This window comes from Ambystoma mexicanum, chromosome 4q (genome assembly GCF_040938575.1).
Source record: "Ambystoma mexicanum isolate Mex_15411 chromosome 4q, UKY_AmexF1_1, whole genome shotgun sequence".
In the NCBI taxonomy this organism is placed as follows: domain Eukaryota; kingdom Metazoa; phylum Chordata; class Amphibia; order Caudata; family Ambystomatidae; genus Ambystoma; species Ambystoma mexicanum.
In genome coordinates, this window is record NC_090928.1 from 302182023 (window position 1) to 302205069 (window position 23047).

General features: G+C 47.7%; 1 protein-coding gene across 3 annotated transcripts in view; it reads right to left on the reverse strand.

Annotated features, from left to right (window-relative positions):
* Positions 1–1984: 1984 nt before the first annotated feature.
* Positions 1985–23047, reverse strand: part of SERAC1 (serine active site containing 1) — an 898347-nt gene continuing 877284 nt past the window's right edge. For all 3 annotated transcript variants that reach the window (XM_069607873.1, XM_069607874.1, XM_069607875.1), the window contains one exon: positions 1985–2626. In XM_069607873.1, the coding sequence (XP_069463974.1) occupies positions 2487–2626 (140 nt within the window). In that variant the 3' untranslated portion in view covers positions 1985–2486. The remainder of the gene's footprint in view (positions 2627–23047) is intronic.

Here is a 23047-nt window from a genome sequence, read left to right on the forward strand (position 1 = left end):
CCCTGTTTCGGACCTTGCCTCTGTGTTGATGATGCTGGCTGGTGATTTTCTGTAGTGTCAACCCACCCCACTGGCTATTACAGTAGAGAATTTGCTGCAATGTCATGCAGGCTGAGTGGAGCAGTGTGGAGACATGGCCAGCATCAGTGCCCTCCATTGTCACCTTCCAAATAATTGTAATTCATGAAAACGAATAAATATCCCTACCCTGCCTACCTGGGTCATCGGGTTCCTGAAAAAAAATGAGACGGCATAGGATGCAAAAGACTCTGCCCAGCGCACACTGTTGTTGATTGGTATATTAGTATGACTGTCAGTTAAAATAATAAAGTTGGCACAACACCACATGATCGGAAATAAGCGGCAGGGCTGAGTCCTAACAAGCCCCCTCCACAAATTAAGCAAAGGCTATGGTGGTCTGGTACTGCCTAATTTATGTACCAAAAGCTTTTTTGTTTCAACCAGTGGAAAGTTGCCTTATGCTTGAGGTTTGCTTGACGTAACTCCATTTAGTTGTATATGTTTTAGGAGGAAAACTGTCAAGTGAGAAATCCGTGGTTATTTCTTCCAAGAGCCTCTATGATCTAGAGATGCGATGATGTAAAATAAAAATAAACATTGAATGTAGGAAGGCGCTATGACATGAACCTCGGCTTCAGCTCCAAATCTCGAGACCGCTTTTCTATAAACCGGTCTCTACCTGTTCTTTTTGTTTGGTACGCCAGGCTCTGACAAACCATTCCTAACAAAGGAAGTTCTGATAAATGTACCTATTCTCTCAAGGGTTTATAATTGACTTAGCGCCTTGGCCTAAGATCTAAAGTCAGCCTTGTAATGCGATGTGCTGTGCTCAGTTAACTGCACTTGACTGCTTTCCATACCATGGGTAGCCATGCATATCAGGATGATAAGATTTAAGACCAGGAAAGATAGACGCTCCAAGAGATGTATGCACCGTTCCAACTCTTTACTGCTACAACTATGGTAAGTATGAAGCTCCCTATGCACATCTAACGCATGTATGCTTCCAACATCCTCTCCCCATCCAAGTAGAGCAAGGCCTGACATTCAACACAATATGGTGATTACTCGTCTTACTGATAATAACACAGATCTAACGTACCAAGATCACCTCTCAGTCAACAAGTGCGGAATAATGCGCCAGGCCATGGAAATATAACTTCACGATAAGAGAAAAGGAAACCTTTGCTACTCCAGAGCCTTTCAGTGCCCGTGAAAGGGGCAAAAGCTGCATCTTTGAAATCAGCAAAGGTGTTCCTGCTGGAAGATCAAAAAGGGCATCTTGCCTTTGACTACGATCCCAATCTGAAAAGCTGGATAGGGTGAACATGACTGACCTGTGGTCATCTCCTTGCCTGGTTGACTTGGAAGCATTCAGTTATATTGGTCGACCAGCAAGTTTGATTTTCTGTGCTTCACTTGAAGATATGGCAGTCCCTGCAGCCTTGGACCTAGTGACCCAACCACCACATACTCCAAAAAGAGCATCCCTTCTCTACTGAAAACCACATGTGAATGGTGAGACTGCTGTATTGCAACTCTGCATCATCTGCACCTCAGCCGCTGTGCAGGGGGCACAACTAGGATTTTTAATACACAAGGGCAAATTTAACTGTCCTGTCACGTTTTCTCTCGGGTAAGTCACTAAGCAGACTGCTTTCGTTGCATGCTCCTCTCTGCGCTCCCTAAATGCACGCTGTCCCATTTTCCAGATTCCTGGACTCAGCATTATGTCTACTGATTCTTCTGCTCAAGCTTTTCTGAAACATTACTTGCACTGTTACTTTTCTGGATAGATTATTTTAGCTCCTCCTAACTTTGCGAGGCAACAGACACCACAATTTGTGACTATCCAATCGGAATCTGCACCCTTATCCCTTTTCTGACTGCCAGGGACAATTTGCTTGAGCTTGTTACCATCTAGGGCCCATAACATTAGAAAGAACAATATAAACACATGACATCATATCGCAAGTTTAATTTGATGTTAGTAGAGGCAATACCTTGCACTTCAACTTAATTTATATTTCCTTAATTCTATGCCAGTGATCATCAGAGATTAAGCGTTCTTGGCATTCTCGCCTTGCTGGTTTACCCTTCGGAGAAGCAGTCTTGTTGAAAGAAAAGTTGCATGAATACAACGGTGCTGGAAAAATCCGTATATGCACACGTTTCTCGCAGGCTTTTGAAGGCACATACACACAAGTCTCATTGCTAGCGCCGCTTTTGCAGTGGACCCGCTTCACCCGACAGCCTCAAGAGGTGAAGCGTTCAACATGATCCACTTGTTTCTCCGTGTGATAGAAATGTATTATTGTTTCACTCTGCTTGCAGTGGGGTGCACGAGGGGCGGGGCAGCAGCGCAGGTAGGGTTCTCTTGCCTTTCAAGTGGGCAGGTCCGGGAGGCAGCAGGAGAAGAGAAACACGAGCAGCTGTTTTAGGTGAGGAGCAAAAGGGAAGGGTACTCAGGGCCCCCCTAAATCCTCGGCCAAAGCATCCTGGATAAAGTGTAAAGTGCGCTTGTAGATGAAGGAGTCCTTCCTTTTCGGTTTGCAGATGTTCAGGTGGTTAACATCCACTGGAATCAATTCTCCCGTGCCCAGACCTACACAAAAGATGAAAACGTCAGTACATATGTGCATGTATAGCTTTGAAGACAGACGAATATAGCCACTCGCATATAATCCCAGCCAACTGACAACGATTGGCAGATCAAAGAGGAGTGAAGCAGGAGCAGGCAGCTAGCGCTTCATGTATTACGCCTGTGGACACGGAGCAGTGCAATGGCCGACTCTGGGTGCACTAAAGCTGCATTTGCAAACACGCCTTTTCAGGCAGAAGCGCTATATAGAGGAAGCATTGCATTTGAAGAGGGGAACAAGAGCCCCCACTAGACTTTAAGGTCAATCTAATGTGAAGAACATTCTATCTATCCCAGAGATCTACTGGGATGCGGAATGTTAGTGAGGTGCGTAGAACTGCTCCCCTTTTGGGCAAGATGTGTATATATAGGGAGGGAAGTATGAATTGGTTCTTCAAGCAGCTGCACTACTTCTCTTGTGCTGCTATTCCTGCAGTGACTCTCCCTGGTGTCCAGCTGGTGTTCCCAGTCCCACTTCCTCTGTAGACAGAAGGGCTGCTGCGATCAGCTGCCAGGTTGCTGGGAGTGGCTGCGTGTCATCTAGCTTGGGCAACTGTGCCGTCGGCGCCATGCGGGGCAGCCCTTTGGTGTCTGGAAGAGGCCAGGGTGCTTGTTGGGACTTGATCCTGGTGGAAACAAAATGGGCCACAACAACGAGAAACCCAAGCGGAGCCAGGTCCCACCCCACAGAAAGTCATTTGGTTGGTGTGTATGGAAAAGGAAGAAAACAGATCACAGGTGTCTTTAGGCTTCTACATTTTGCCGCATATAAAGCATTTCAGCGCTGGAAATAGTTCTGGCTAAGACGTGGCCCTTCAATACTTCACAATTCGTTGCATAAAGTGATGTAATAAAACGTGGTCTTTTTGGTTCATGTACGGCACTTTAAACCCCATAATTAGCTTTGGATCTTAAATGGCACGCTTTTGCCATGCTTGGTGTTAGCTCCTAAGTTGCCATTTGGTACCACAATTGGTTTTGGCTCACAGATGTGGAATTTAAATGCCCCCATTATTTTTGATAGATGGGTAAAGCAACTAAATTAGTTTTGTCTTATATATGGTGCTCTGTTCGCATTGATGCACTTAAACGAAACATATTAGTTTGGGGTCATAAGTGGTGCTTCACCAACAAAATGGATTTGAGCTCAGAGGTGGCGCCTCAGTGATGAGGCTAAGCACCGTAATAAGTGCCACATTAGCACAAGCGTTAGTTTTGTCTCATGGGTGACCAGGGGGTGTAAAGGATATTGTTCTACATATATGGACTGTGGCATGCAACAAGCACATGCCGAAAATGACCAGGGTGATCGGCAGGCAGGCAGGCCTGGGGAAAGCAGAGATGCTACTTGTCCTTTTGCCTTCGACATGGAAGGAAGGAGGCTTGGCAGATGGAGTTACCTTCATTGTAGCCGGAAGCTGATAGCTTTGCCAATACTGGTCTTACAGCACGACTCTGTGTAAGGTGTTTGGAGCACTGTGAACTTCATAAGCTGTGCATGTCTTGTGCTTAGGACACTACACCGTTTCCAACTAGGAAATACACGTTATGCTTGATGTACTGTGGAATCACAGGGCAAAATGTCAGGTGCGCAAAGTAAGTTATGCAAATAGGGCAGTATGTCATAAGGTTAGGGTGCATTGCGGTTGCTGAAATGTGGCAATGTGATCTGGGCTCGGGTGCTCAGAGCGTTTTGTAATTTTATCAAACTAGACAGATAATATTTGCTCGTACTGTGTTATGGTAACAAGCACGAATACCTTAGTATTTCTTTGCGGAGGCGTGTCTTAAGTGTGAATCATCTCCATCCATCATTATGCTAAATAAGCAATATGTGTTTGAGGCATTGTGCAAACTGGGAAATTTGTGTTTATGGCAAGATGTGCTTGTAGCATTTCATTTTGTAAACATATGAATATGTTTGAGGAGCTTTGCTTTCATTAGACTGCAGTGGTGTTTGATAAAATCTTCTCAAAAAATCTTCTCAAACATCATTGTGGTGGGCCAAACATGAGACAGTTGTTTCTTTGTATACAGTCCTAACCGGTTTAAATATATATATATTTTTTTAAACAAACAAAACCAATATACACCAAACTGCAGTGCAAGCATCAATAGTACTGTTCCACATTTTCATTACACAATTTTAATCACTGCTCCCCTTATCCCGCCCCCCCTTTACTAGCCTATTTATTTTATTCAGATTGTGTCAGCACCGCATGGTGGGGTCCCATTTTCAGTTGATTCTGACAAATCTTGTATTATTCCAAGCAATTCCGCCACCAAATATTTCCATGCCATCAGGGTACCCACCTCTTCCCCCCCCCCTACGTTACTTGCCTCCTGCCATACCATGGTCTCCGCCTCTGCCCACTTCTGCAGATCCTTCCACCACATTTCCACTCGTGGCCTAGGACAATTTTTCCAACCCATGGCAATCCTCCTTTTTGCAAGCACATATGCTAAATCCTTCAGTTTATTGACATGCTTAAGTTTCTGCGATCTGGGGAACCCCCCCCCCCAGTAAGCAGGCCCAGGCTGAATCTATGACCATAGTAACTCCCTTCTACGCCAGTTTCCCAGCTACTTCGCTCCAGAAACGCTCTATCACCAGGCAGGACCAGAACATATGTACCATATTGGCCCGTTCCTCGCCACATTTGGGACATGTTTGTCTGCCAGCATTTTCAAACCTCGATATCCTCAGGGGCGTCATGTATGCCCTGTGCGCGATATATAATTGTATCTGTTTTAGTCTAGCGTTTCTTGACACCTTTTTATGGTACCCAAGGGCCCGTTCCCACATCTCATCTTCTATCGGGGCCCCCACCTCCGCCTCCCAGTCTAGTCTCAGTTGCGTTAGTTCTTTCCCAACTTTGGACATCATCATTTCGTACAATCTAGAGATCTCATGCCCTCCTTCCCTTATATCGTATATTGTATCTATGGTGACATCTGGCTCTTCTTCCAGTAACTGTCTCAGGCCAAGTTGTCTTAATTTTCTGCACCATTCTGTGATATGTAATATATTGTCCCACATGTAATCCCACTTCTCCTCCTAGCTCTTCAAAAGTTATAACGGTCCCCTCCCGCCACACATCTCCCATAGTTGCCAACCCCACCGATTCCCAGTGGTTCCTGATTGTCATTTGTAACTGCTCATCTCCACCAGCCAACGTTACCAGCGGTATCTGCGGGGAGCATGGGACTGGATTTTCCATCATCCGGCATGCTCGGCGCCAGATCCTCCACCCAAGTATCATCATCTCAGGACGTGCATTCATTTCTGACTTGGGCAGCCAGATCATCTCTTTTAAATAAAATGGGGCAAAGTCTGCTCTAAACAACCTGGATTCAGGGGTCGCTTCATCTGAGAGCCATTTAGCGACATATTGCAGTTGGCTCGCTACGTAATAGACCTCATAGTTAGGCAATTTTATTCCCCCTTTTTCATAAAAGTTCTGCAACTTCCATAGTGCCACCCTATTCCTGGTACCCTGCCACAGGAAATCCCTGCACATGCCATTCAGTCTGGTGAAGAACTTCTTAGGTACGGAATGTTCCCAAAATAATGCAGGAGCCTGGGTAAAACCACCATCTTGAGCATTGCACCTCGCCCCATCATTGCTAGAGGCAACTTCACCCAGAATTTCATACTCTTTTCTATTTTCGCTATGGCTACCTCGGTATTGTGCCTATGTTCTTCTTCCACTGTATGGTACACATCAATCCCAAGGTATCGAAAGGTTCCATCAACCCAAGGGGCCTGCAGCACCGGCAACCGCCCGACAGGGATCCCCTTTTAACTACCTAGTGGGAAAATAACAGATTTCTGAGGGTTCACCGCGATGCCAGACAGCCTCGCGTACCCTTCCATAACCTCCAGGATGTATTGGCGATTTTCTTCCGAGTACCTCAGGTACAACAGCAAATCATCTGCATACAAGGAGAGCAAGTGTCGCTCCCCTCCTACCTCGATACCTATTGTATCACCATCTCTATCATTATTTTGGACGTAGCGAAGACATAGTCCAGCCTCGTATGTAACTGTTGCGGGGCAGAATAGTGTGAGTACTGCCTTTCTTGGGGGTGTATCATTCTCCACACATCTGCCAGACCAAAGTCGTCTAGCAACGTCTGCAACGCTTTTGCTGCTGGGGCAGGTCTATCAAATTTCCGATCTGATCGATCCACACCAGGGTTCAGTACACAGTTGAAATCCCCACCCCAGATCACCGCACTCCCCACACACATGCTAAGGTTAGTAATCAGGGTTCTAAAGTATGTTGCCGTGTTCTGATTCGGGGCGTAGGTGTTCACAATACATATCTCCCTATTTTCCACAAGTCCCCTCAACATGACCATTCTCTCATCTGCTTCCACAGTTTCCTGCAACAAGTGAAATGGGACATGCAGCGCCACCCAAATGAGCACTCCTCTAGCATAAGAAGAGTATGTCGAGCCCGCCACGACCCCTTTCCATTTCTTCCCCACCCAGCTTTTCCCGTGTCAAGTGAGTTTCCTTCAGCAGCGCAATGTCTATCTTTTGCCTGCGCAGGTACAACATAACCTTGTTCCTTTTTAGGTAACTATTAAGGCCCCTGACATTCCATGTGATTATTTTAAGATCCCCCATGGCTTGTTAAATCTCCCATTCCCCCCTAGCAGTGCAGACCTGTCCCTTTTCACATTCTTGTCTATATAGGCTCATACCCCAGTTGAAACTTCCCTTAACTACACACACCCCAAACACCCTTCCCCCCTCCCTCCCTCCCACCCTGCCTCCCTCACGCCACCCTTCCCTTCCCCAACTTCACTCCCCCAAACAATTGCTCAGCTCCATCCCTAGATCTCAGGCACCCCCCCCCCCCGCATCTAGCACTTTCTGGCGATAGCTTGTACTCGAAGCTCAGCAGGGTGAGGTAGCCCTAATGGCTATCCCGCTACTTCTACTACTATCTGGGGGGGTAAGGTGCCTGTGTTCTGCCGCTCCCGTTTACCGCAATCCAACCACAAGCTATTATCCCCTCAATCTATGTAATCAGAGCTCTATATTCCAGTCCAATGCCACTCAATAAAATCTAGGATGTCCAAACCCAGCTGCCGCGCCACCCATCTCTTCTCATCTATTAAAGTTTCTGCCAAGCCTCTGCCGGGATACCTCACAGCGTGACATACTAGTCCCCAAGATTGCCGCAGTCACTTATCTTGTTCTCCTTGGGTTCGTGTAGCATCCTGTTCCGGGTAGCCCTGTAGGTCTAGCCAAGCGGCGGCCTCCTCTGGGGTGTCAAAGAAAAACATTCGGCTCTTATGTAGCACTTTCAGTCTCGCGGGATACAGAAGCATAGATCTGATGCCGGCCGCGCGCAGCCGTCTCTTCACCGCTACATAGCTGTATCTCTGCCTCTGGACCTGCATTGTATAGTCCGGATAAGCTGTGATGGTAGCCGAGGCTCTGTCTATTGTGCCTCCTTTCCTGAAGTACTCCAAGATCTTTTCACAATCTCTATAATTCAGAATCTTGGCAATTATTGCACGGGGAGGTGCTCTGGGTTTCGGTTTTCTCGTGAGGGCTCTATGTGCACGCTCCACTGCAAATCCTTGTGAAAGTTTGTCATCTCCTATTTCTTGTAGGATCATGTTTTCCACATAGTCCGTGGGGTCTTGGCCTTCTTCTCCTTCCGGCAGACCGACCACTCGAATGTTGTTCCTTCTCGCTCTCCCTTCCGCCTCCTCCGCACGGTTCTCCAGGTTGGCCACTTGCTGTTGCAGTATGTGGACTTCTTTTGCATTGTCAGTGCTGGTGGTCGTGTTGGTTTTAACAGCACTTTCCAGGCTGCTTGTTCTGTCTGCTAGCGCCCTGACATCTTGTCGCAACAAATTGACATCTATCACAACCGCGTCGATCTTAGCCTCTAAGGAGGTCCTTAAGTCCGCCATTGCCGACCCCCAGGAGTCCTTTCGTTCTGTTATAGCTGCCAAAATCTGATGGTTGTCAGTCCCTGGTAGGCTCCCCGTGGGCCCACTTGCACCCACCCGCGCCGATGCGGCTGGAGACTGCTGCGTCTTGGCAAACGGGTTGTTTGGTCTTACTTTTGACCACTCTCCCAGTCATCTTGCGGCCCAGGGCAAATATCCCTTCACGCCTCGATCGTGGCACAGCAAGCCCACCACTCTATTTCACCTTGATGTATGCAGGTTACTCTTGATTACGGCTATTATTACGGGGTGCTTTCTTAGATTCCTGCGCACCGAGCGATCTCCTCGTGTGGGTTATGTGCTCCCACGTACCGGTTAGCCCGTCTGCTTCTCGACGCAATTTCACTCTGTGCACCCTTCGATTCCGCTCCTGGAGGCCAGCACCTGTGTTTTGCGGGTTGTTTGCCTTTCCTCAGTGCCGCTGGGCTCGTATGGCGCTCCAGTCACACCAATGCGCACCTGCCGGTCAAGGAAGTTCTTCTCCTTTCCTACGTCTTCTCCAATATTGCTCAGCACCCTCAGCAGCCCAGTCCACCCATCTCAGGTGCTCCACTGGGCTCCCCACACGTCCAGAGGCTGCCCCAGTTATTGTTGGACCCCAGGCTCTTGGTCTCCCCTGTAATAGCATAAGGGATAGCTTCCCTCTGTTGCCAGTAGTGTTATGTTCGTAGCTTCTCTCCTGGTTTATCTGCCATGAGAGGGGAAATTTTGTAGGCAGCACTGGTCTAGTTCCTTAGTCTTTCCGTGCATTTCAACATTATCAACCAGCCTCCATGCCCACTTCCACAGGCGCTGGTATTATTGCTATCCTTCAGCCGTGCTTCTTTATTAGGCGAGGATGGTGGCCCCTCCCCCATCCCTCGCACTGACGAGACAAAGGAAATGTCTCACATGGGGCTCCCTCCCTGTGCTTGCCACGGTGCCCAGATCTCGTTTGGGCTCAGCAGTCCCATCCCCGCGATCCGCGCACACGGGCACCTTCGTGCATTTACTCAGGCCCTCATCAGCTGGGCCTCCGCCTCTCCACTAGCGCTCGGCAGCTGATCGCTGGTCGGGCATCACACTGCACCCCCTCTCTTGTCCCACGGCACTGGCGCATGCACTGCGTCCTCGCTCGTGCCTCCCAGGGGGCCTCCCGCCCGATGCCTCATGTCGTGGGGGGGGCCACGCAGACTGCGGTCACCGGCCCCACACGGCACCGCAGTCACCGTTCGGGTGCACTCGCTCTGTCAGCCCTCTGGGCTGCGCGACCTCTCTCCAAGTCGCTGCTTTCCTTTCGAGCGTTGTAAATGCAAACTCTTGTTCGGCAACAATGTTTCTTCATGAACCGCTCGTTTTGTAACTCCAGTGTTCGCGCCGGCCCCTCATTGTTGTCCGCCATCTTGGATACACAGTAACAAAGTCACCAAACTTTCCAACGTCAGTATCTTCCTTATTGCACACGGAATCTTCTCAATATTTGTAGCTGAGGCAGGGCATCCCATTCATGGACCCGTGTCTTCATTGTTGAAGCTGGGGGATCATTTCTAGCATGCGTAAACACTGATCAATAACGGATCATCGGAGCAGTTCCCAGCAGGCACGTCCTACTACATGGCCAGTTAGCCACGCCCCCCCAACCGGTTTAAATATATTTAGCACCACAACAAATAAACAGCACAAATGCAGGAAGGACACCAAGAGATACGTCTAAATTCCAGTGTTTGCTGTGCACCTTGTAATACAGAAAGGACACTGCTGTATAAAATGCAACATGTTTGGAGTTCACTAAATCCATGTCAGAAATTCCCAAAAGATGACTCCATGTTGTTAAATTATACAAAGTGAAAGAACTTGACATCAAAATCTCAGAATTACAACAAAAAAAAATGAAAATGTACTTTCTGTTGTAGTGACAGTGTTGTGAGCAGGGACGTTATTTTACCAAAATGCCAGGGGTAGCGGAAGGGAAATCACATGACACTTGACCTCTGATGACATCACAGAAGTGATGTCATTTGGCCCCACCCCCAAGTCACATCACGGGAAGTGATGGTACACGACCTTTCACCCTTTGACAAACCAGGAGGTAGCATCAAATAGCATTGTTCCGGTACAGTAAGAAAAAATGGTTACGATATCACTAATATGATATACATTTCATACAAGAATGGATCCCCCATATGTATCATTACTATCAGTGTGTACAGGCCCATATTTCCAAATTACTATGACTGTAAGCAGACATCCAAGGCCAAAGATGCCATGCAATGGAAAGAAGACACATGTGGCTAAGGTGCGTCAACAAATTCAACCCTTAAAAACGGAGCCAGGGCCAACCAAATCCTCGGTCATTCTCTGTCGCGATGTAAAAAAAAAAAGCTGAACAAATAAATTGTAGCAGGTTCTATATATTAAAAGGTGTTGGAGTTTTCTGAAGCATTTTCATGTGTTAGACAGTTCTCACATATTGAGTGTGGCAAGGAGAGCAGAGCCAGAGAGACCCTCATTTGTTTCCTCCCCTGTGGTTCCAGGCCACATGGAAACTGAGCCAAGATAATGAGTCAAGGCCTGCCACAAGCCCACATTCTTCACCAGCAGTTGTGTGTGGTCCATGGTGGCTGCACAAATATGTGCTGTGTTCCCACATAAGAAAATACTCATGTTAGGTTTAATGCCAGTAATGATACTATAAGAAAACATGCCCAAGCTGGCTCTGCCAGTAAGCCAGTCGCCCCATATAACATACACCTGTTGGCCTTGCCATTAAAAATGGAATGCCATAATAAGAAAACATGTCCACACTGGCTCCAATGTAGGCCATTCTAAACACGGAAGAACACTTATTATTATGCTGGCTTTATCATAGTTTCCCAGTAAAAAATGTCATGTCACAGTAAGAAATTGCTTGACTGACTGCACAATATATGCCGCACACACACAAACAATGTTTTCATTTGCACCTAGCTTGGCTTGCCTGGCACAGCAGTGGTGTGATTTTAACTTCCCATTTCGGTCTCCACACTACTGTCGTAAATCTCCCCCCGTCTCACCTGTGATCGGGATCTCCCTTGTTCGGCCGCAGGACTCTTCCTGTGGATGGTTCGGGTCTTGAATAGGCTCGCCCGAGCCTCGTCAGGTTGCAGGACACGTTCAGAGTTCCGGGAAGTTCATGGTTCCAGGGTATCCAGGATAGCGATGAACGAGTAAGTAGGGGGGGAATCCAGGAACAGGATAAAAGGCAAGGAAGGAAGTAAGAGGATCAAAGGAAACCAATGTAGAGAGTAAACACACGTCGGGTCACTACCGAAGATAGCGTTGAGACGCACAGACCCGCAGGGACGTGACCAATTTATAGTACGTGCCACAACGTGAAAGCTAGTGCGTAGCACGGAGCTTGGTACGGCCATGTTGGGAGGAACAAGGAGTACAAGCCCTTCGTGACAATGACCATGAGGTCCAGAAGGGGCAATTTCGCCGGGTCATGACAACTACAGCAACCCTGAGAACAGTATGTTTGTAAGAATCCAGAGCAAAGCAAATGCATGCCCAGCAGTCGTCTTGAATTAGAAAAACGTGTTCCTTGTGACATGTCATTAGACGAATTACTTCATGGAAAAGCCCAGTGGGAGCCAACAAAGCAAGCATTCGGAGATTTGGGTGAAATGTATGTGTTTCTCAACGCATGGACCCGGGGCTAATGGGGGCATAACACGTAAGACTGGCAACAATTCAGTGGACGCTTTTGAAGGAAGTAAATGGGATCTTGAAAACTGCAAGACAGCGCTCCAAAGCTTAAGATTTACACCTCATGATGAGACTGCGGCTGTCCCATAGCAGGAAAGCACGTTGTCAGTCACACTTTCACTTTTAAAATTCTTGCAGATATGACTGTGAGATCGCCATATTCATCCTCAACATAACCGAAATAGCGTTTTATTTCTTACTTCAATATTTCATTATTTTTTTTGAAGCTGTAAGCTCCGCAATTAAATAAAATTGGAGATGAGAATAAGTGACAGATTTTCACAGTAACCTTTTACCGAGTGTGGGGTGCCTTCCTGGGGCGACACTGTTAAGAATGTAAAATGTGGAAAAAGTATAATATCATACAGAAAATGTTTCTGTTTTACTAATTCACAAAACTATGTTGGGGAAAAGTCAGTAAACGAGGTAATCACTATGGCCTGTTGTACGAGGTGTGATTTGTATTAAGTCTCTAGGACCCCTAAAGTATAACACTCAGTCCAATATTTACTCAGGCCCTCATCAGCTGGGCCTCCGCCTCTCCACTAGCGCTCGGCAGCTGATCGCTGGTCGGGCATCACACTGCACCCCCTCTCTTGTCCCACGGCACTGGCGCATGCACTGCGTCCTCGCTCGTGCCTCCCAGGGGGCCTCCCGCCCGATGCCTCATGTCGTGGGGGGGGCCACGCAGACTGCGGTCACCGGCCCCACACGGCACCGCAGTCACCGTTCGGGTGCACTCGCTCTGTATAGCCAGCAAATCTTATCGCCAAAATCAAACGGCCAGTTCCAGGTCTGCGCACCCATTCCACAGACACACTGAGATGCCGCTAGTCTGCCGCTCAGCCCCCCCCTCCTCACCTAACAAATCCTGTCTCCTGTCTGTGCACGCAGGCTAAATGAGCTGCAATCTGCAACAGCATTAATCTCTGAGGAACTTTTGGGAGCATTTACTGTTCCATCGCAAAAGAGTGGCGGGCAAGCAAAGAATTAATACACTTCAAGTAATACGCACGTGCATAACAAATTACAAACAAGAGCACTAAAATGACAACCTGCCATGTCTGGCCGAGGACTGGGCTGTTAAACAGCAGAACTCGAAACACCAGACTGTTTAAACTTTCCAACAGAGCTTGTTATGAACGTCCATAAGACAAATATATTATCACATATATAATAGCATTTCCTATGTCAGAGTAGACTGCAGTGCAGGACTTGCAGTACTGGCTGTCTATATGCTCCTCAGCTCTATGGAATCCTCCACGTGTGTCCCCGGCGGCTGCAAAAACATAGTCCCGCTCATTAGCCGCTCAACCCCCGAACTGGGAAAAGAGGAATGCATAAAACTGCGGCTTATCAAATATGAAAACACTGCCACTAGCAGCCCTCTTAGGGCAAAGAGCAGCAGGTCTTGCATTTAATAACCCAGAGGCGGCGGACGGCGGGAGGCTCCAAAGAGGCTGCACCTTACGGGGCAGACTACTGTACTACCACAGATGTCAGACAACAAGCTCATTTGGTTGCTAAGCAACAGTGAGAACACTCAAGACACACAGGTGCGCTGTGCCGGTCCCACACACCTGCCGCCACACAGGCAGGTGTAGAGGAGGAGCCAAAAGCCTCCACCAGAAGTCCCGCCCCTAAATTGCCTATATGTTGCGAACTGGAAATAGTGACAAGCAGGACACCTGTAATGATGCCAATGACACAAGCAGCCATTGAAGCAAAGTATCCATTGAGAAAACCTTTCTTTATCTATCCACGAAGAGCTGTCAGTCTCCTGGGGAAGATTCCTGTAGAGCAAGAGAAGATGGACGAAAGAGCTGACTGGTGATGTCACATGACATAAAGTGACACACAGAGAAGAAGATAACAGAAGAGAAAGTAAAGAGAACATATAGAATTTGGTGATGAAGTAAGAATTGAGTAAACGTTCACATGCAAAATGAAGATTACACGTATGAAGAGCACGGAAAAAAATGCAAACCATGTTATAGTTGTACAGATGCTGTAAACGCAAGTAGACCAAGTAATTATAAAGGCTGGCTATACGTAGTGAATAGATTGCGGCGATGCACCAAGGTGTATATATGCATAAGAAGTCTGGATGTTCCACATCATAGTTTTGCAAACTGAGACCCAATGAGCAGAAAGCTGAAAGTGTAGCGCAGTTAATAGAAGTAGCTGACAAGCAAGAAAGAATCCAAGAGGGCTTGGGTGGCCCAGTGTCAAAAGGCCAGTGCAGCGGAGAACTGGTTGTCGAGCTTCAAGAGATACAATGAATTCAAGAGACGGGCTGAGCCCCTGCCAAGGTACAGCAAAAAGACAATGAGTGCCAAGTTGTATTCCTTTCAAAACCATTAACTAGAGAGAAGAAGCTCGAAACGTGGTCTCCAGTCAGGTGCCCTAGATGGAAATAGACTTGGGCAGACGACGTTGAGGCGAGAAGATGAGAGCATGCTCACACTCCTTTTTTATTCCCAGGAGTTGTGAGGCTTGCAAGGCCATGTTCAAAGGCTAATTGCATGACAGAAAGTAAGAGTGATGATAGATGTTGGGTTAATTGGGTGGGGAGGCATGGTCAAGCCCAACCCACCAACACCTGGGGTACCAGCTTGAGTGCTGCTAGCAAGTGGAATATTCCAGAAGGGTACAAGTGTGCCAACCAATTATAGAGGGCCATGTATCAAAGAGCCCTATAGTTTGGGAACCAATAAATCATTGTGTATTTTATGACGATGAAGACAACTTGCACTAGAGGAGGGCTTAGTTGCCCACCTGACAATAGAGACCCAATCCCAACCACATACCCCGTAGAAAGTATATGCAGATGTTTCCCATGGACCAACCACAATCCAGTTTAAGTTTTACAGTTTGCCACGTAGTGTGACATCAGTGATGACAAGGTTTTACTATATAAATGTGTTTTTTATGTTTTTCGGAGAGACCTTGCAATGAGACGTCCGTTGCACTCCTGTTTTAGATCATTCTTAATAAAACAGTGTACCTTTTGACAAACTTCCTGAGTCAATCTTTTCATTGCTGTTTGAGTAACTTCTGCATCCCCATCCATCCCATAAGTGCGCCACCTCGTCTTAGAGGGCCCATACGGGTTCACAGGCTTGCGCTTTTTTAAAATAGTTTGTTGAAAATATCAAACTATTTTTTCTAAAAGCATGGCTCGCAAAGGACATGTCAGGAGGCGCGGTGGCCATGCCAGAGGTCATAAATGACGTCCATGGTTTTTAGCACAAGATAGAAAAATACCGAAATCAGGAAATAGTTCAGCATAGATGGTTCAAGACTTTGGGATATGTGAGCAAGAGAAATGTTTATTTTTGCACATCGCAGCGCTATGATGTACAGATTATGATTTTTACCCTTTCGTGACACGTATTGTATTTACGCTGCATGCCGCAGCACATAACACAAAGCTTTTATCCAGAATGAACCGTAGAGTGCAGCCAGACCCGTGAGTATATAATCTCACATCAGGACACCCGGCTGCACTGTTTCCAGCCTCCTGTGGCCGAACAAAGCCGCTCCTAGCTTCGTTTTCGGCTGAACAAGCACTCGGGAACAAAGACACACCCGGGGCGTGTCTCTCAGAGCTTGCGAAAGCCTATTGTTACAGCAGGCGCGCATTGAGGTGTAACGGATCCAGGTACAAGGACATAATTCGCGCTGTGGCCTGTGAGAGCAAAGCACGGCAGCAAGAGTGATTCAAGTGATGGGATCACAGAGAGCTGCCAGGTACTCGCGGATCACAAGTTTCAAGCAACATTCAGCCACACCAGAAGCTTAAGGCCTAAGCTCCAGCCCTAAAGAGGAGAGAGTTAAAGGAGCAGCCCATCACAGTAAAATAATAAGGGGAAGTTCTGATGAAGTCAGAGCTCCACCCCTAGAGGAGAGCTATTAGAGAGCCTACTGGGGATTGGGCCATTTCATAATCTTTGGAACCCCATAATACAGCAATCCCCACTGCTCCGAGAGGACGTGCCACTCAGCCTTCCCAGTCCAGGCACCAGGTACTTGTACATTTAGCTCACATGATGGAGTGAGATGAAGGGAGTGTGAGGAGCCAAAACCAGGTGTTCTCTGAAGAAGATTCTGAACTAACCCTTAGTTTTAAAAGGGTTTTGGGAGATTGCTTGGTTATTGCAGTGTCCCAATAGGTTCACCTGCTCCAGGAGAGGCTAGAAGACATGGAATCCTCGATTGGGGATGGCCTTAGGAAAAAGGCCTAGATATTAACACCAGCACATCCTCTTAACAGCCTACCACCAAGGCAATTGATATGGGGAGAGACCAGACCATAAGAGAAAGTGCTCTTCGGCTCCCAGGGGTCCTATCAAGGAGGGAAACAGAAAGCCTCTTGAGGCTGACAACGCATTTGAGAAGCTGAAAGGCGGCTTAATGATGGAGTCGACTGTGCCGATTCTCCTACCTCCTTACCCAGGGGTGCAAAATATAGGTGATGGCGACTCCTCACCAGAGTCTGTAGTATCGCACTCAAAATCCTCGCAGAAGTCTAAGAGTACGAAGAGGAAATACAAGGAGAAGCATTTAAAGGAGCCCAAAGAGGAAGTTGTGGTCATGTTTGATCACAAATCCATTGTGCACCAGAGATCGAAGGGCTGGCTGCCTTCTCCGAGAGTAGCATTGTATAGGGCCCAGAGGCTCTGCAAGCCGATCGAGAAATAGGTGAGGCTGTGGATGTGATCAGAGTGTCCCAGTCCGGAATTGCCAGGGAAAGTAGCAGAGACACCTGAACTGGACCCTAAAATGATTATGTTCATATCCAAGGCCTCCAGGGATCTTAGGAAAGGGATGGACAGAGCCTGGAAAGGTTGCCAGGAAAAGGTCTTAGACATGGCTGTCCCCATTGCTAAGATCATGGTACTGGCAGAAAGGGCCAAAGATACTGGGGAGCCCGTGGACCTCACAACCCTAGCTAATTGGGCACACAGCGGCAGTATGCCTCCCAGAGAGCTGGAATTGCACCCTGTCTTCCGAGAGGAGGAGAGGCCTCCTTCTGAAAATAGATTGCAAACTAAGGTATCTAGCGTCGTACAAAGCAGGTGAGGCCGCTCAAGATTTCCTATTTGGTGAAGCTTTCGTGAAAGAGATGGGAAGATTTGTGGGCACTTATACAGCCCCATCAAAAAGATTTTCCCCACAAGTGTTTTTGACGGGTCCGGTCACAGCAGAGGTCATGTGTCCAGTCGCTTTTGCAAAGAAGGACTTAGAACGCAAGAGCACATAACTGGGAGTCACAGCAACAAGACTCATACTTCCCAGCGCTAGGACGTGGCAACCGGGGACGAGGATATTATAGCCATCCAGTGACACAGGTGAGAAAAGCAAGCGCCTATCCCCCCAATGGGGGGGCAGGACACTATTATGCTTACAAAATTGGCAAATGCTTTTAAATGAGTCATGGCTGCTGCAAACAGTAGTGGGGTTCCCACTAGCGTTCGTAACTATGTCTGTACAGCAAGCCAAGTCAAAGAGGTTCACACTAGCATGTGAGGAGAGTGAGCTGCTGTAGAGAGAGTTGAGGCAGCTACCGAGCAAGGGTACGATAGAACACAGCAACAGGGCGGCTTTCATAAGCAACATGTTCCTGGTGCACAGGAAAAAGAAAGTAAGGCCTTTTATGAATCTAAAAGAACTAAATGGGTGGTTGGTCGACAGGCACTTCAAGATGGAAGGGGTGCACCTTCTCAGGGGCTTACTCCTAAATGGGGATTGGCTATTGAGGTTGGATCTCAAAGATGGCCATTTTATGATTCCAATTGCCAGAGAACACTGCAGGTATCTCGGCTTCCTATGGGACAAACAAGTATGGCAGTTCAAATACATTCCATTCGGTCTAGTCTCAGCGCCCTGGGATTTCATGAAGGTCATGAGGCCAGTAGTGGCAGCATGAGAGAGAGGTATCCACATGATCATTTACTTAGAAGATATCCTCATGTTGGCGAGCGACAGACGTGTGCTCTTCGACCAGATGCAGTGGGCAGCCCAGCTGCTATTGTCTCTGGGTTTCCTGATAAATTGGGAGAAGTCCAAACTAGTCCCCAGACAACACTTAGAATTCCTGGGGTTTGTAGTGGACACAACAAGAGCAATACTGGAGCCGCCAGCACCCAAGATGATGGCAATAAAGAGCGAGCTGAGGTCACTGTTAACAAAGCCCAGGATACCTCTCCGAGCTCTAGCAAGCATTGTCGGGCTCCTTGCAGCCTCCATCCAAGCCATCTCCCCGGGTCCTCTGCACTACAGAGCCCTCTGGAGGCTGAGAATTTGCCACCTACGAGAAGGTCTGGGGTAGCACCAGTTGGTGCCTCTGGATCAGGAAGGGAAGTTAGAGCTAGAACAGTGGCCTCAGAACATGGAAGCCTGGAACAGGCGTGCGCTCTGCGGAGACGTCCCAGAGCTCGTTATAGAATCCAACACCAGCTCGCGAGCACTATGCAGTCATCTAGAGGCAGGTGGTAGGTGGTCTCAAGAGGAACTGTCCCTTCACATCAATCGCTTAGAACTGCTTGCAGGCTCTTTTGCGATAAAAGCCTTCACCAAGGGCAAGGCGGAGTGTTGCATTCTGCTCTGGATGGACAACATCTCTGCAGTCCGGTACATCAATCACCTGGCGGACGCACGGTCGCGTATGCTAGTGGAATTGACAAAAGACTTCTGGCATTACTGCCTCGATCGGAAGATCTCTCTAACAGCGGAATATCTCCCAGGTGTTCAAAACATAGTAGCAGACTGGAACTCTCGCTACTGGCACAACTCCAGTGACTGGATACTGCACAGGGAGGTGTTTGCTCAGATCGCAGCCTTCTGGGGTCCGCTGGACGCCAACCTATTAATGTCTAGGTTGAACAAAGTTACCAAAGTTTTTCACTGGGGACTGGAAAGCCCCTCGTCAGTTACTTCATACCCCTATTTTCTTGAGTAGCCTAAATTGTATGTGGCCAACTGTATCAAGGAATAAGAGACTAGGACGGACGAGGTGCATCCGGCAGGAGTGTCGCAATTGCTCATAATGCACAGGAAACCATTTAAGGGAGTGGATGCGGTGACTATAGCCCATTCGGTGCGAGAAGCCTTGTCCTTGGCAGGCATAGACTTAACATGGTTCGGAGTGCATTCAGTGAGGGGCGCCATGGCTTCCAAAGCGTTGGGAGCAGGAGCGAGACTGCAAGACATCTTGAAAGCAGCTGATTGTTCCAGCAAAGCCACATTCAGGACCTTTTACTTTAAGCCGATAGCAAGTGCAGCAGCGGCAGTAGTGAATAGCTTTGAACAAGCATAATGTTTGCCTCTGGTCTTGACACAGAATGAAGATCATCCCTGCTGGAGAGCAGGGAATCTTGACTCTTTTAAAGAAACGGTAGCGAGCATTATCTCGCAGAGCGACGCAAAACATTGATCAGTTCTATTATAATATCTATCATGTGTTTATGGACCGTTGCGTCGTGCGACCCTCCCTAATGTATATCTTCTCGGACAGGTGATGACCAGAAAGCTGGCTTGGCGTCGGCGATCAGAAGGGGCACAGTATTGTGAACACAGTTGCCTGCGTTAGCCATTAGCTGACCCTTAGGTGGAGAGTGTCAGTTCAGTCTCTGCCAGATTCGGCGTGTTGTGTTTTTGATTTGGATTGGGTTTGGAGTTTTCACAGGATGTCAAGTGGAAGGCATCAAAGAAGAGGAAGGGACCTTGGCAGGAAGTAGCTCATGGATCCCAGGGACAGGATATTGACAGGGGACTGAGACACGGGAGTTCATGGAAAGTGACGTTTTTGTCACATTTTCTGTTTGAAAAAAAAAAGAAAATGTTATTCAAGAAATATAAAGATTTAAATCTACTGTAAGAGTAGAAATAAAGAAAATTGAAGCATAATGCTCGACTATGGGCCTCATTATGATACTGGCAGTAGCCGTGCCGGTAAAACCAACACGGCTGTCGCGGGTATAATTTTTTCTTCCAGCGCCCGCAAGTGGGCAATTAGCGGGTCAATACGGCCTTGCCGGACCCGGTAATTTCCCATTCGCGGGCGCCAGAAAATATTCTTCCCCATTCCCATTTTAGCACCATAGGGCTCAATGGGAATGGGGAAGCCGAATGCACCAGCACCATTCGTGAATGGTGCCGGTGCATCCAACATTGCTCTGATCGGGGGTGCCCGTACGCCCGCCAGGTCAGACCTGGCAGGCGAAAAGGCACCCATGAGAAGAACTCGTAGTTTACTGGTCCGGTAGTAACAGCGCAGAAGCTTACCGGCGCAGTAACTTTCGGACCGGCAAGCCCATAATGAGGCTCTATGCGTCTTTAATAGAATCAAGACTCCCTGCGCTACAGCAGGCGTAATTTTCATTGTTTCACATGCACTGTGATATTTTCCACACAAGATTATTCCGGTTTTAATCTTAAATGTTTAATGAAGATTTTCCACAAAACCACTCCCGAAAATGTGGAATAACACTGGTTTAAGAAGTGTTGGCTTCACACATAGGGCTTAAACATCTGTAATCAATACTCAGCAACATCACTATACTGGTTTTGAGGATTGGTTCCCAGATAAGTGAACACTAGTCACTACTTGCAGTGAAATGTTAGAGACGTTATTTTAAGGGCAAGTGGTGGTGACATTATTGCAGAGTCAGTTTGAACAAGAGTAAGTTTGACTAGGTAGTATGATTGAGTCTACCTCACTCACCAGTGCTAATGAGATAGCTTCCTTACTTGATAATATGGCAACTGTGTTTAAGTAAGGAACAAAAGTAGTAGTTCTAAAAAAGAAGATCCCACTGTAAATCCCGATTGAAATGAGCAGTAGCTGACAGCAAAGTAAAGTTTATATTTAATTATTTTGTTATTTTATTGTTTAAAGCATGGACCCAGCTCGAAAGTAGAAAAGTACTGTACAAGGTTTGTGTAGACAGAGTTTGGGCTGGCATCTTTTAACAGTAGCGCAGTACTGCGAGTTGCGTTCTGTGTGTTCATTGGGATTAGTCCATGGTCAGATGTTGTTGAAAAAGCCACATTTTGAGAGATTTGTGAAATTAAAGAATTGTGGAGGCATTCTGAGTCGATACTGGGATTGAATTCCAGAAAATGGGTCGGCTACAAGAGTAGGATTGTTTGCGGGTCCTCTCTTTGCAGACTAGTTTTGGTTCAAGAGGGTTGATCGATTTGCTGCGCAAACAGCGTGTGCCACAAGATATGTGGAGCTTAGCTGCTAGGTCAGCTGGTGTGCTTCTCATAACTGTTTTGTAGATGATACATGCAGACTTGAAAAGTATTCTGTCCTGGAGAGGAAGCCAATGTAGTTTGCCTGGGACAGGGTGATTCTGGCAAGTTTCTGCGCACCCATGATAAAATGTGCTGCAGCATGGTGGACTTCTTTTAGGGTAGGCAAGCGAGCGGCTGGGAGCTCTGTCAGAAGGGCATTTCCACCATCAATGTGCAAGAGCATGAGGGCCGGCACACAGTCAAGAAGTCCTGCGGTGGGAAGAAGGGTTTGATTTTTTAATGGGTGGAGATTTTGAGCAAGGCTGTTTGGGTCTTCTTGGCTATGGCCCTCATTACGACCCTGGCGGAAATCGAAAAACGATGGCGGAAATGCAATACCGCCATCGAATAGCGCTCGGTGCGACTATGACCCGTCACCGCAAAGTACGATGCCATTAGCGACACCGTAGTGAACGCCAACGCTAACTGCACCAAGTACGCGCGCGCGCGCCATGCCAAACCGTAAATACCACCATGGCGCAAGGGTACGCGAATTCCGACCCTAGCGGACATGTACCTAACGCCATCAAGCACGGCGGAAAGTACCATTCCGCCATGGCGAGAAGTACGGCATCGCGAATCAACCGTAAACGGCCCCACTGAGTGCCTGTACACCGCTCCCTGCCCACATAGTACAACTCCCCGTAGGTGCAATGAAGTCACAATGCAACCAGTGAAATGTACAAGTCACCCATGCATGCCAACGAACAAAAGAATCACAAGAGGGGCCAATGGGAGCTGCAGGGCACAGATGGCACGAATACAGAAGCCATTCCAATGGACATGACCACAGTCCCCCACCAAGAAACGCACGCAAACACAGGCACCTGTGACCAGCAATATTTCGAAAATCACATCATTCCACCAGTCCACCTGGCTGACCGGCATCTGTTACACAAAACCTAATCCCCCGCCCCTGAGCATGACATCATTCAAACAGTCATATTGGCAGCCCTCATCCCTGACCTCACTGGGCTTCGTAGGCAAACGCGCCCAGCACAGTACCACGCAACTATACTCCGAAGCTGGAACCCAATGCAGATCTCCTCAATACATCGCTCCCCAAATAGGAATATGCCACATCACTTGCAAAGAAGAACGCTACACGGCCCATATCAGAATAGAAATTTAATGCACAACAAAATCACCAAGCCCATACAGCCATTAGGCCATGAACTCCAAAACACATTTCACCATTGTGGGCTGCATCCGCAAGAAATGACCAGCTACTTCTTGTGTGACGCCCTGTTCCATCATGGTACACAGAGCCACATTCACGTACGAAAAGGCAACATGGAAGCGCACAGAACCGCAGGGCCGTCCCAATGGGGAGGCACTAGTCCAGCTGAAAGGCCGAAATGTTGCTCCGAGCCACTA